Source organism: Diadema antillarum, unplaced genomic scaffold, assembly GCF_040938485.1.
Source record: "Diadema antillarum isolate AM-2024a unplaced genomic scaffold, OU_Dant_1.0 seq00000783_RagTag, whole genome shotgun sequence".
NCBI classification, from domain to species: domain Eukaryota; kingdom Metazoa; phylum Echinodermata; class Echinoidea; order Diadematoida; family Diadematidae; genus Diadema; species Diadema antillarum.
This window is the reverse complement of record NW_027271671.1, coordinates 1984782-1999719: the sequence shown is the minus strand read 5'-3', so window position 1 is coordinate 1999719 and position 14938 is coordinate 1984782. Positions and strand designations below refer to the sequence as shown.

At 38.4% G+C, this 14938-nt stretch overlaps 1 protein-coding gene across 1 annotated transcript in view; it reads right to left on the bottom strand.

The window, feature by feature from the left end:
* Window positions 1–14938, bottom strand: part of LOC139739149 (transient receptor potential cation channel subfamily A member 1 homolog) — a 178351-nt gene that overhangs the window by 102672 nt on the left and 60741 nt on the right. Inside the window, exons 4-8 of the mRNA XM_071649766.1 lie at window positions 10307–10480; window positions 9224–9433; window positions 5597–5690; window positions 1571–1766; window positions 377–560 (exon numbers count right to left, since the gene is read on the bottom strand). Of these exons, the coding sequence (XP_071505867.1) occupies window positions 377–560; window positions 1571–1766; window positions 5597–5690; window positions 9224–9433; window positions 10307–10480 (858 nt within the window). The remainder of the gene's footprint in view (window positions 1–376; window positions 561–1570; window positions 1767–5596; window positions 5691–9223; window positions 9434–10306; window positions 10481–14938) is intronic.

Sequence of the window (14938 nt, the reverse complement as noted above, 5' to 3'; positions counted from 1 at the left end):
ATACTCAATTTCAGCTTAATCTTGTAATCCCTTCATTGTTGTTGCTATGGTGTTTTACATCCGGTTTTTGTCTTATTCACTGCACAGCTAGCACAGCCTGGTAAAATTAAGAGCTTGAATACAATGTATACTTCGGCACCTCTTTTCTCAGTACACACTTTTCCAGAGTGTGTGCCTTCTTTCTAATACTTAGATAGGTTATGAGAGTCCACTTGGTTTGAGTTATACATCATTTTAAAGCTGAAAGTCTGCTCTTAACTGCAAATCAATGTCTGGCGACATTTTGTTGATTTTGTGATGCAGGGTCACATATTGTTTCACCGTCATTATCATTCAACAATCAGGGGAATGTGTGAGACAGAAAGTGATGCCATACCTGCAGAGCTTCCGGCTGGTTCTCCTCTGCTGCCCAGAAAACAGCTGTTTTTTCATATTTATCAACAGCTTGGATGTTGGCCTTATTTTTGAGGAGGACCTGTATGGTGGCACTATGACCATTACTAGCTGCGATGAGCAAGGGGGTGAAGTTGTCTTTGTCTCTGCTCTCAATCTTTGCACCTCTGTAATGCAAATACACAAACACACAAACGTATAGTCAGCCATGAATTAGAAAGGCCACACAAGTCCTGCATCTATTGACATTTATCAGAATATATGCATCAGCTTCTGGGAATCTACACTCTACATGCAATTCTTCTACAATTCTTCATATTTCATGTCTTTATTCTCTTATTTGTTGTATTCAATAATTCATTCATTCAATTCTTTATGTGTTGAGATATGGAATAAGGAACAATAAAAACAAACAATAAAAAACAAACAAACAAATGTATACAAGGTATTCACAAACTACAATCCTACGAAAGAGTGGCATGACAATGCAGGGAAAAATGACTTGCTCGGCCATACATCAGTGCACATATAAGAGGGCAGTTAAGTATACGTACTATGGGGCAGGTAAGGTACTGCAGGGATGAAAGCAATTCTTGAATTTATCTCCCCTCCCTCCCCCATTTCAACCAGTCAGAATGAAGGATTCATCAAATGAGATATATTATGACAGTTATTTCTAGTGTAGGCTTGCATGTACTTGCAGCTTTCAGGTGTGAAAAGAAGAACAAAAATGTTTAACCAGTAGAAGAATTCAGACATGAAGAGCCAAAACACAAAAATCACAAATTAGTAGACTTGCTAAGGGGGTAAATGCTGCATTTTTTTAGTACAAATGTCCTACTTGGCACAGATGTTCCCTAGGGTAATTGAAAAATTTACATCTAAAGAGACACTCAGTATTTAGGCATTTTATGCATAAATTAATATGTAAATCATGCCATGTTCTCAACCTTTGGTGGATCTTTATTAGCAAAGTATATCAACAGAAAAACAGATATTCCCTAAACACCATACCAGGGAATAGACAGATGATAAGGGAATGTCAGAGAACACTGATGTTCATTGTTATCCAGGAGCCCTAAATGATATCATAAACAACATTGAATGGGAAAGCCCATCACATTGCACACTAGCAAATAATCTTGTTGTGGCTGAAAAACCGTGAAAAGACACTCACTTTTCCAGGAGGTATTCAACAACCTTAAACCGGTTAAAAGAACATGCCCTGAACAAGGGCGTAGCCCTATCAGCATTGAAGGCATTGATGTGGGCTCCCTTGTCAAGGAGAAGTTTGACAATTTCAAGATGGCCTGCAATGCAAGCTGCGTGAAGTGGTGTACTCCGGTTGTCACGATGGCAGTTCACATTGGCTCCTGACAAGGAGAGAACAGCAAGAAAACTTTATTACAATGACAACTTAGGTTTATCTTGTGTCATTTGTGATAACAAAAAATAACTTTATCAACATAGCCTCAAAAATAATTCATAGTCGTAAAGAGTGTACTACAGTTAACCTCACGTAAGTGGACATCGGAACTGAGCAAAACATGTTGACTTATGCAAAGTCGACTTACCCGTAAGTCGACAATTTGTCAATTTATAAATGAAAACTAATTTACCCCTGTACAGAATAAAGATTTGGATTGTGACGCGGATCGCTATTCAAATCTAACTCCTTTTGGTGTCGAAACATGCCTACTCTATCTTAGCAACAATCCTATTTCAGTTCATGCATAAATCTCTCGCGGATCTTATAGTAACGACGATGCACAATTACCCAGTCTCTAGAGAGATTTTGAGAGAGCGGAATTGGAAACCTGGGCCCGTTTCGAGAAACTTTACGTTTTAAATTTAATTTGAAAAATCAATAACACAAATTTTTCCAAATTGCCTGCAACTTTGCAGTTTAAATTCAAGTGTGTTGCTGAAAAGATATGTGTAAGATTTCGTATGATTCTGTTGACATCATTTTCAAGCGCCGACTGAGTTGAAATATGTATGATTTTCCTTCCCTAAGTCGCCATATTTGTTTTGCTTAAATTTTTATTGCCATACTCTGAAAGGATTCGCAACATTACTGCTCTGTACGGCGCAGACCTGTCTGAAAAAAAGAAGAAGAAAAGTTTGTTAATTCGACAACGACATCTTATTTTCAGATTAACCAACCTTCATAAAAACAAACCACTTTCCGTTGTCGGACTAATTAAACTTCGGACTGAGATTTAAACCTTCAGCATAGCGAACTGTTAACAGTTTGTTTATACCATTCTTTCATTGACATTTCGTGAAGCAGCATGCGTTTCGGTAGTTTGAAACGTGTAAATGTTGCGATGTCTTTCCCCTGCTACTAAGTTCATTCGGTCATGGCGAAAGTTCCACTTGCTATCTTAATTTTGCATACAAAATAAAAATAATGCAAGCCTTTCCAACAATAATGCACTTGCATAGATTCTTAGAGATGCGTTTAAACGCAGTTTCTAGTTTTGTACGAAAACCGCAAGTCTATTCTGCAATGCTCTTGCATTTAGATACAGCGTTGCGTGTGATTTGATGGACTTGCATTCGATTTTTAGAGTTGCGTTTAAAAGCAATTGAGTTTTCCTTTAGTATGATTATCAAACACAAGTCTATTCAGCATAACGTGTGATTTGACGGACTTGCATTTGATTTTCAGAGTTGCGTTTAAATGCAAATGAGTTTCAGTTTTGTACAATTTTCTAGTTTCATATGATTATCAAACGGAACAGTCTTTTCAGCAACGCACTTGCGTTTAAATGCAAAGTTGCAAGTGATTTGATACACCTGCATTTATTTTTTTTTAGTTGCATTTAATTAAACGTGAAGTTTCTAGAAACGGGCCCAGGTTTCTAATCCCACTTTGGAATAATTAACATCAGAATATTTGGATTAACGAAAAGGCCTATTTCATGTTCGGATAACGAATATCTATAAGGACCTAGGCGTAAAAAATTTGTGTGTTTTGAGAATAATGATCGAACCTCATTGCATTTTTGGATAAACAAAATCACCTGTAATAAACATATGCCTGGAAGCTGCATGAACAATCATTTATAATAATGAGTATGCAGAGAGGAGGTGTGATATAAGTAGCCTATATTTGACAAAATTGTGCATGTTACTGATTGTAATCACACAAAATCTTTTTGACTTAGCTCACAAGGCAAATGTACATCCCTCAGTACAATGCATGTAATTTTAAACAAAACAAAAAGCAAAAAAACAAGGAAAAGTAGAAAGTACGCAGTGCGTAATATATGTCCCCGCCGGAAGTAGCATTTTGTAGCAAAATGTACAATATAGGTCAAAAATCAAGGTCAAAGGTCAAAGAAGTCAAAGGTCAAAATTCTGTGTAGAAGTTTTGAAGCCCTCACCTAGTGCCATCATATAAAGCAAACGGAATCAAAATCGGGTTAGAAATGGCGACGGAGTAGCATTTTGTAGCCAATGTACAATATAGGTCAAAAATCAAGGTCAAAGGTCAAAATTCTGTGAAGAAGTTTTGAAGCCCTCACCTAGTGCCATCACATAAAGCAAACGGAATTGAAATCGGGTTAGAAATGGTGAAGGAGTAGCATTTTGTAGCAAAATGTACAATACAGGTAAAAAATCAAGGTCAAAGGTCAAAATTCTGTGTAGAAGTTTTGAAGCAATCACCTAGTGCCATCACATAAAGCAAACGGAATCGAAATCGGGTTAGAAATGGCGAAGGAGTAGCATTTTGTAGCAAAATGTATGATATAGGTCAAAAATCAAGGTCAAAGGTCAAAATTCTGTGTAGAAATTTTGAAGCCCTCACCTAGTGCCATCACATAAAGCAAACGGAATCGAAATCGGGTTAGAAATGGCGAAGGAGTAGTATTTTGTAGCAAAATGTACAATATAGGTCAAAGGTCTAGGTCAAAGGGCACAACTGAAATTTTCAAACTTGGCTCATAAATGACAGAGAAGTAGCAAATTGAACATTTTGATCACACACGGACGCACACACGGTCACACACACGTACGGAGCCCGTTTCATAGTCCCCTGCTCGAACTCGTTCGGCGGGGACAAAAAAATTGTTCACAAACAATTTCCTGATGACCCTCATTGGACCATGCAGCTTTAATAACTCCACGTTTGCAACGCGAGTTGCATCATGCTGACCCACACCAAACAATACACACAGACACAAACACTCAGAAAGAGAGAAGTGAACTACCTTGGGTACTACGTGTAGTATATACTGGAGTGTAAATGAGTGCATGCCTTTTCTATTCCAGCATACAGACAATGGATGCGTGGCACGAACAGTACCGCGCCATACACTGAGGAATCAGGGAGTAGTAATGCTGAGAATTGGAGCGGGGAAACATTTCTTTTTCAGAGAATGGCGATATGAATTTGAGCGAAAAATTATGTCGACTTGGATGAGGGGATTAACACGTATTTCAGCTCAGTTGGCAATGAAAATCATGTTGACTTACGCGAGTTGTCGACTTATAAATGTCAACTAAGATGAGGAAATTTTCAAGGAATAACAAAGGCAAAATTCAGGACTTTTCTATCATGTCGACTTAAGCGAGTTGTCGACTTATGTGATGTCGACTTAAGCGAGGTTTACTGTATTTTTTTTCTTCATATTAATCATTAACTTCTTCTATGTCAAGATGAAACACTGACTACTTTGCACATCATGGAAAAAAAGTGGTAACTGTGTGTTGCAATAAGGGACAGCCAGTACAGGAGTGATAGTGTGCAAGCATAAATGAACCAGTCTGTCATATAGTGAAGTGATAAACAAATACAAGTGCCACTCTGGCACAAAAACAAGTGATTAGAAGCAATTTTACAATTTACAGGTAATAACTGAAACGTACAATGTAAATGACTATGTTTCACTCAAATTTCCGGTTGGTATCTTTTTATAACATAAAATGTACACTTTAAAGAAAAAGAAAAGCTGAATATGTAATCAATGACATCTGTATACAAGTTAAACCAGACATGTAATATGAATTGTAATTGGGTAACTTACTGTAAACACTTTACACATGGACATTAATTACAAAAGTGCATCTCCGCATTGTTGAGAGCTTGCTACTTTCAACTATTTATACTCACACATACAATGTACACACATGCATGACACAAAGAAGGGAATGAAAGATATAAGAATGTAATTCAGATATGATGAAAAATTACCTTTTTCCACACACAATGACACAATTTCCAAATAGCCATTATCTACAGCCAGATGGAGAGGGGTGCTGCGATCAGTGTTGGTATCGGTCAGCATCTGTTTTAATGTCAAACCATGTAAAGGAATAAAAAACACTTGGTAATCAGTACACATCTGTATTTGCTGGAAAAGCCTTTTTCCATTAACCTGTTGAGGACGAGTCCCGCATATACTTCGGCAAGGCAGGTGTCTATGGGAAATGCATGTTGTAGCAAAATCAGGCCGTCCTCAACGGGTTAAAAGACATGTTGGTAAGAAGGTGCAGCTAATACACAAGTACAAGGAAAATCAGTCTAAATCATGAGCATGTCATGAAATCATGCAATATTTATGTGGCAATATCTCTATTTACAATTCTTGCTATTACAATGAAGCAAAATAAACTATGTGAATATTTTTTTTTTTCAAGTAATTTGCCCTTATAACATCAAGTAGATCCAATGAACACACATTGAGAATGTTGAGTGGTCTGCATTTGCTCAGTTGTTAGAATGATTTCTCTGGTATGGTATTGCCATTTATCATTCACAGACATGTTTATTGTCCGCAACAAAGGGAATTGTAATGTGATGAAACATTATTAAAGAGACAACTACAGTGAGTAGTGACTAGAAGTTGTTATACCAAATAATCCTCACAGGCAGGTGAAACACATTAAGCCCGCTGCACACTACGGTATACGATCCGACTGGTCGTACGACCTTAACAGTGTGACGTCACAGTCTTGCCAGTTTCCAGTCGTACGACTGGGTCTTAGCGCCAGTCGCAGAGATTTGACATGTTGAATTTCTACGATCGGTCATGGGCTTTCAGCCAATCAAGATACAGTGCGCACTGCGTGCATTTTAATACTCATTAGTAAAATGTACTGAAGACAGAACAGTCGTAAGCCTACTCGTAAGGTCTGATCGTATAGTGTGCGCGTTGGCAGGTCGTACGACTGGGTCTTATGGTACTAAGGTCGTATAGTCGTGAGTTGTGTAGTGTGCGGCGGGCTTAAGACTATGTTTGTCAAAACAAAGGAGAATCACCACTATCACCTTGCTCATTAGAATGCACAAGGTGTGTACACATTTCACATGGTACAGTGTAATACCTGTGTGACAACAGCTTTTTGTAACTGATGTAAAGGCAAAGACTTACAATGTATTCACTAAAAGCATACCAGCCCAAGAAGCTAAGAGCAGAAAACTCTCACCTGAGCACCACTCTTTTCTTTCTTTGTCTGTGGGCCACAGTCTGTCCACTATCTTCTTAATAGCATTTTTATGTTCTTAGCTTCCTTAATTCAATGGTTTGGCTTCTCCTTGTAATTCTCTTTCTGTCATCCCCATTTGGACTTATACAGTATTCATCGCATAATCGGGACAGGTTGGGAGTAGCAAACACGGCCCCTTTAAGCGAGGTGCCCGATTTCGCGATGAGTACTCACCATACACTAACGGCATACGACATGTACATGTAGTGCACACAGACACACACACACACACACACACACATGCATACTGACGTACTATACATGTACATGAATACACAACACGCTACCCCTCGGTGCGACCCTCCAGCTCTCCCTGCATTCTCGCAATGATGTAGAGTAATCGCAACCGGGTTCGATTCTTCTGTCAAACACGCGTGTACACGTAATCAATGTCAGCTCATAGTCTAGATTCATATAACGTTACGTATTCGCACATACATTGAACCCTTCTCATCTTTCACGCTCTCCCTCCCACTCTCTCCCCCATTTCACTGAATACGTAACTGCTCATAGCCCTCATTTCAATCACGTAACTTTTGCCCAGTCACAACTGAGGAAGATTGTGACGTACACACAGATCACAGTGTACAGCTGTATTGAAAGTTGAAGCCAAAGACAGTAGATAACAAGATACGAAGGCGCGCGATAACAATGGACTTTGCCCTCAGAGTGTATGACTGAGATTAAACAACGCACACAGCCTGGGCTGTCTGAGCGAGGCATGTTTTTTATTGGATGTGAGTCGAGTAGGAATTGCAAGCGAGCACATGGCTTTGCTTATGTAGGGGAGAAGAATGTTCGCGAAGGCATGTGCTTTGCAATGGCATGGATACTTATACACGGCGCTTTCATGGCTATGCATGTACATGTACTGGATGGACGGAGGTCAATATACAAATGACGCACAGGTCTGAGTGCGTCAGTCGGAATTGTGTGCATAAGGTAACTATGGAATGCTTAACCCACGAGGCGAAGCCGAGTGGGTTTAGGCTAAATTCCATAGTTACCGCATGCACACTATATTCCGACTGACGCACGAAAAGACATGTGCGTCATCTGATTTATAGAATGGGTAATTTTCTTGTCAAAAATCCATTTTTCTATCGTGTTACCCGATGACAAAATTACTGGATGCATTTCCTTTTGGCTTGCCGTAAACAAGCATGCATCAGTTTTTACTGGACGCACGGCCAGCCATGCATCAGTATTTACTGGACGCATGGCCAACCTGAGTGCGCGAACGCTTGCTTAGTGCGCAAACCTTTGTTACAAGTACGCGTACTCTTGCTACAAGTACGCGATAACATGTTTACCACGGTGACTCAGCATACGTAGCGTGCGGCCAGTAAAAATCAACACATAGCTCTCGACCAATCAGATCGCAGGATTTTCGCTACCCATTCTATAAAACACACTAATCCGAAGCTTGCTTTGTAAGTTTGTTGTAAACGACAACTGATACGGAATCTTTGAAATACTGTTGTGGTATTTTGGTAGATTTTTTGTGTAAAATATTAACAAAATCAAAGATCGCTTGAAGAAAAACTGTCCCGTTTATCAGAGGTCCCCGCCCGATTATCCAGTGAAAATAATGTGCGTTGGAAATGTTTCTGGGAAGCGTATATCATTTAAGCGAGGATCCCGATTATCAGATGCCCGATTATGCGATGAATACTGTACCATCTCTATTGTATCGGGTATAATGAATTTGAATGGTTTTCCTGGTGACCATCCCTTCCCATCCCTCACCAACGAGAAACGAGGAGTACACATACTTTGAGCTACCACGACCCTGTTACATTGCATGAACAGCCAGTATTCCTCATCCACCAAGGCATTTACTTACATCAAAAATATGACTTCATCTGTTTGAGTTGAGAAAAACTATGACTTACTTGCACTATGTATTGTCTGCATCTTAAACTACCTTTCATGAAAGTCATTACAGGCTTAAAGGGCATTGTTTTCATTGATAACGTCAAATGTATCTAAATTTACATTCTTTGAAGCTACATCAGAACTAATGTGGTCTTGTACAAACGTTAAAATCCAGATAATTTTTTTTTCATTGCACACATACAATATATTTTAAAAAAGAAACTTCCCTTTAATAAATGCCAATGTTCTGCCATTATCAGCAGCAAACCATGCATTTACCTCCACTCCCTTGTTCTTCAACTGAGACAAAATTGTAATGGTACGTGATCACTGCCTCATGTCATGACAATGAAGAAATATCACATATGCCACATGCTATGGGTCTGTAATTTATTTGAGGCATGCATTCTTTAAAAGAGATTAATAAGAAATGGATTCATATTTTTGTTATTACTTGACCAACAAGTCCTTGCTTGTCACCAGCTGCAAATAGAAGCTTGACAATTTCCTCATGACCTTCTTGGCAAGCTGCATGGAGAGGGGTACCATTCTCCTCATCAGTTGATGTCAGCGCTGCACCCTTCTCCACCAACATGGAAGCAATGGTGTCACTACCATGAGTACATGCCATGTGGAGCGGGGTCATCATCTGACAATCACAGACCTGACACATGGAAACAGAAAATGTTATCTCAATGACCATTTCAGGTTGCAAATTTTGTTTAAGATGCAATGTCCGTAATACTGGAAATGCCCATAACGAAAGAAAAGCAGAAATAGGGTTTCACCAGTGTCATCCCATGGTTCTAGTTTTGTGTGTTCTCTAACATGTGTAAATACATTGTACCATGATATAGAGATTTGTAGTTCTAGATACCACCCACATGACATATCCTTTCCAGATTGGTCCAATTTTTTTTTTCAATCATATAAAAAATCTATTATCTTATTAAGGATGGACCAGGATGACAACGCCGGATCTCCTCAGGACAGCTGCCAACTGGATGGCCTGGATAATTCAAACTGCTGCATCTTCTTCATGCCCCCCTGCCCCCGACTGTAATTTGTGAGAGTGAGTGAGTGATAGACATTCAAATCAACTAACAGGTATATATAATCTCTTTGAAACAATGGCAATAATACACTTTCATGTTTAAATTTTATCAAGTCTGTGATTTCATACACCTGTAAGTAGGTCGATAACAAAAATTAATTCCTACAGAATAATATAAAATCTACACCACTTTTTCTGCCGATCTAATGTTGTGCTGAATGAAGGATAAACTAGTTGACATCACAGAGCATCTATTAGGTTCTATACAGTGAGCCTCTTTCTAAATTCCAATATGTTTGTAGGCCAGCAAACTTTATGAATAAAGTCAATGGGGACTGTGGCTGTTGTGAAAGTTCATGAAAAATATGTAACATGCAATCTATACATAATACTTGTATAACTTTTTTCACATTTCTGAAAATGCAGTGATTCATCAATGATTCAATCCATTTGCTGGAGTATAAAGCAACTAAACACACTCACATCAACTTGAATTGAATTAATACTCAGCAACTCGCTGGCAGCAACCTCATTGTCTCTGATGGCAGCTAGGTGGAGTGGGGTGATGCCATATGTATCCTTGGCATTCACATCAGCCCCCTTGGATTCCAGGAAAAGGATCACACTCTCTATCTCCTCTGAACTGGTGCCATTGGGCTGTCAAGCAAGTCAATAGAAAGATGGGGGAAAAGAGAATGTTAACTATTGCTTTTAATTCCCTTGTATTCTTTGTGCTCTGCCGAGAAAGATGAATTTCACATGATTTCAATTCCCACAGATACAGAATCACATAGTTCTACATGTACTGTAACAAGCTACTTGTACAATATACCTTGCTTGTTTTTATTTTTGTGCTAATTTCCAGGCGTACAAAACGCATACAAATGTTCACATCATAGAAATTTCCACTTTTACATATATTGCCTAAAACATTGTACTGTAGAATACCCTTGGGTTTTTTCTCTGTATATTTCTAATAATTTGCATTTCTACACTAATTGCTAAGATTGCTAATTGCTTCTATTGACAATAAATGGTGGCTATTTTGATAAATGGCTATCTGGGCTTTCCTTGGCAAATTTCAAGAGAGTTTGATATCGCAATTTATTTAGAATAGTTTAAAGGCCACTATACACAAGAAAATCATTCCATTTCTCAATTTTGCAAATGAACACTGTTCGTACGAAGGCCATAAGAAGTTATGCCCTATCTACACATCTTTTTAAAAACCCCTAAATTTGTATGAACAGGGAAATTCACATTAACGCATTGTTCGTATGAACCTTTGTGATCATAGTTTTAAAGGCCTCGCTACCTTTATCCTGATGTGTTTACATTGCTATGATGTTTTTCCCGCTTGCCTTTCGATCCAAAGTACGGAAATTATGATCAGGATGGATCAGCAAAACACTCTGAATACATATGCCCAAAATTTCTTGGAGATCTGAACAAAAGCCCTACTTTTGCTCCATCACCACAACAATGGTATTAGGATGCTTCGGATTTAAACCAATCCCTGTACACTTTTACCACTCTTTCCTGATCTGATAGATTGGGATAGATAGGTGTTCAAATCATGACAGTGGAACCTGGGCTTAAGTACATTATTCAAAATCAGTAAAATCAATATTTTTATTGTCACCCATAATTAAGAGGTATTTCATTTTGATTTTTCTATTTTACAAACGAGGCAGTCTTTTATGAATTGAATAACAATTAACACGTAAGTCTCCTTCCTTTAAAAGTGCTCTCAAAATGTGACTTTTAACCGTTGAAGACGAGTCCCGAGTATACTCGGGCAGGTACATGTATCTATGGGAAATGCATGTTGTAGCAAAATCAGCCCGTCCTCAATGGGTTAAACATGATTTTTTTTTTTTTCTAGTCCTTACCACTGGAGGGGGTATCCCCCTTCCCATACCCTCCCCCTGCTCGGTCACTTTGCTCCCTCAACACTTGCACCTTCCCTATTTGAGAATCCTGGATCCACCACTGGGCTTGGTGATTGAACGAATACTCCCTTGATGTTCTCATATCAATTCTGGGTATAAGCACTGCCCATGAATGGACAAGGAGTTATACTGAATATCCTATATGCCCAAGCTATGAATGATGATCACAGCATGGAAGATACAATGCATTGGTAAGGTGTAAAAAAGAAAAAAAAGAAAAAAGAAGACCCCATCATGTACGGAAGTATATTAACTTTTTAATGCATTACTTTTGCGTTCATACAAGGGTGACAGAAGAACCTGCATGCATAGTTGCGATTACCCTATGGTATGCAAGATTGTGAGGGGTAACTGTGCAGGGTAGTGCATACAATGTATGTGCAATTGGGTATGAGAATGATTAACCCATTCCACACTGAATTCTGAAATCCTTATAGACTTGTAACTTTAATACACAGGCTACCAGGTTCCGGTATGGAACAGGTCAAAATGTATTATCGATCCTGTGAGTGTATAGTGCATGCTCATTGCAAAATCAGTCATCCACTCTATGGAGTCGTTTTGCTACTGATTCAATCCTATCCCGGTTATGTGGTGAGTATTATACTATGAACTCCCTTTTCCTGCTTCCTGTACTTTATTCATTGTGATGCTAATCTGGAAACACAGAGCACACTTACATGTAGCTCCACACACATGACACACACAATGCTGTACAGTTAGCACCAACAGAGGTGTGTAACATGTCTGTTCAACCAGCAAGCACTGACAAATCACAGAAGAGTTGGGCATGCCATGTACACAAGCTATCGTCAATGCACACAGTGCATTAGCCACACCCTTGTCATTATTTTCATTAGTAAGGTCTATATACAGCAATGCTGTCACACTGTAGGTCTATTAGAGGGCAGCGGCTCAATGTGCAGTCCTGAAAGCCAATGAATCAACTCAAATATTGTGTACCACAGTATGGATATACAAATAGTTGAATTTACTCAACTCTATAATATGACCAGAGAGTTCATGTGTTGAGTGGAAGCAAAAGGAACTCTGACAGATATCACAATTACTTCTGAACAAATTGAATGACCAACTTTGCAAACACTGTAGGCTACAGTTCAAACACTGCAAACACAAACAATAACACAAAAAATGATTAATGATTCCTGTATTGCTATTGATATACACAGTTAAGACAGTACAAGTAAGGATTGTCACCCAATGAGTACTGGTACTGCCACATTTCCATGTAAAACTAGAGATTGTAATTTGTCATCACTGACAAATTAAGGTGATCCGATTTTTTTTTTATCAATGATTCGAGTCCTGATCGCAATAGGCATGACCATACAAGTTTCATCTGTGTTTAGAGACATTGGCCGTGTTATGTTTGCATTCTCATTTAGCAAAGGGAGTCATATCTGCCATATTTGGTACCAAATTCTGTATACACTATAACGAAGAAACAGCAACAAGTACATATGACCTTTGACCCACCTTTGCACTCCCAAGATTGCATCTGATGAAATACTAGTAGTGGTTATTTTGTGAAATGATTCTCGCGACATCGTCTATACGTGTGAAAAATATGGGAAGGATAGGACAGGTTTTCACCAAGATACAAGATGAAACATTTATGACTTTTGACCCTAATTTACATACCCAAGATGTTGTCCGATCTAGTAGTTGTTATATTATGAAATAATGTACGTGACATGAACTAAACATGGGCAAAATAAGGGGGTGATAGGACGTGTTTTTCTTGAGTTATTGCAAAGAAAGTTGCAGAAAAAAAAGAAATATCTCAATACATAGAAGATAAGCTTTAATTTCAACCAAGTTTTTTATCGTGATCCCGACATCGTATGAAAAAACGAAGAGAAATTTGACGATAGTGCAAAGTCTCAGCGACAACATATTAAAATCTGGGAGAAATTCACCGAAGGGTAAGTGAGCTAGTGCTCGATAAAGACAATCATGTCAATTTTCACATTAAAAAAATTCCCTCCCATAGAGATAACACGTCATAACGAAGATACAAAAAGAAGTACATATGACCTTTGACCTCAATTTGCACAGACAAGATGAAATCTGAGTAAAAAGTAGTTATTTTGTGAAATGATCCTTGTAACATGGTCTTTACGTGTGCAAAATATGGGAAAGATAGGACATGTATTCACTAAGATACAGGATGAAACACTTATGACCTTTGACCCTAATTTACATACCCAAGATGGTGTCCGATCAAGTAGTTGTTATTTTATGAAATAATTTACGTGACATAAACTAAACATGTGCAAAATATAGAAGTGGTAGAGGCCGTTTTTCTTGAGTTATTGCAAAGAAAGTTGCAGAAAGAAAGAAATATCTCAATACGTCGAAGATAAGCCTGAATTTCAACCAAAATATTTGACGTGATCCCGACATCGTATGAAAAAACGAAGGGCACATTTACGGTAGCGTAAAGTCTCAGCTACAACATATTAAAATCTGGGAGAAATTTACCGAAGGGTAAGTGAGATGGTAATCGATAAAGATAGTCATGTCAATTTTCATTCCCAGAAAAACTGCACTCCCATAGAGATAACACGTAAACTGGTCAAATTTGACAAGATTACTTTCAATCCATTTTTACGAGGTGATACCGTTATCCAATCAAAATATTGTTATTTTATGTTTGAAAGAACGTTTCATAAGCTACAACATACTGAAATTTGTGTGAAAATTGACAAAGGACTAGTGGGATACGCTCGAAAGAACTTGAAATTTGATGACGTCATTATGAAAATTTACTTTTTTTACTTTATTAAGACATTTGATATCTTTTAATCATTTTGTCAGCATTGCCACCCCATGAAATGACATGTACAACTCATCAGCTTTCAAAATGTGTAAAGAAAATGGGGGGTCACCGTCCGTCCTGACGAGTAAAATCGGATTTAAAATTGGCAGTTTTTTGGCATAGTTGCACTGTAAGTATATCGCCATTGACGCGCGCGCGGAATTTCAACTTTGACGGGCCCGTATGACGTCATAATGAGTTGGATTGACTTGAAACTTGGTAGAAATATTCCTTGACATTTCAGACATCCGATCAAAGTGAAAAAACTGAAAATTTCAATTACATATGAGCTGTGCGTGCGTATATGCGCGCGCGCGTACG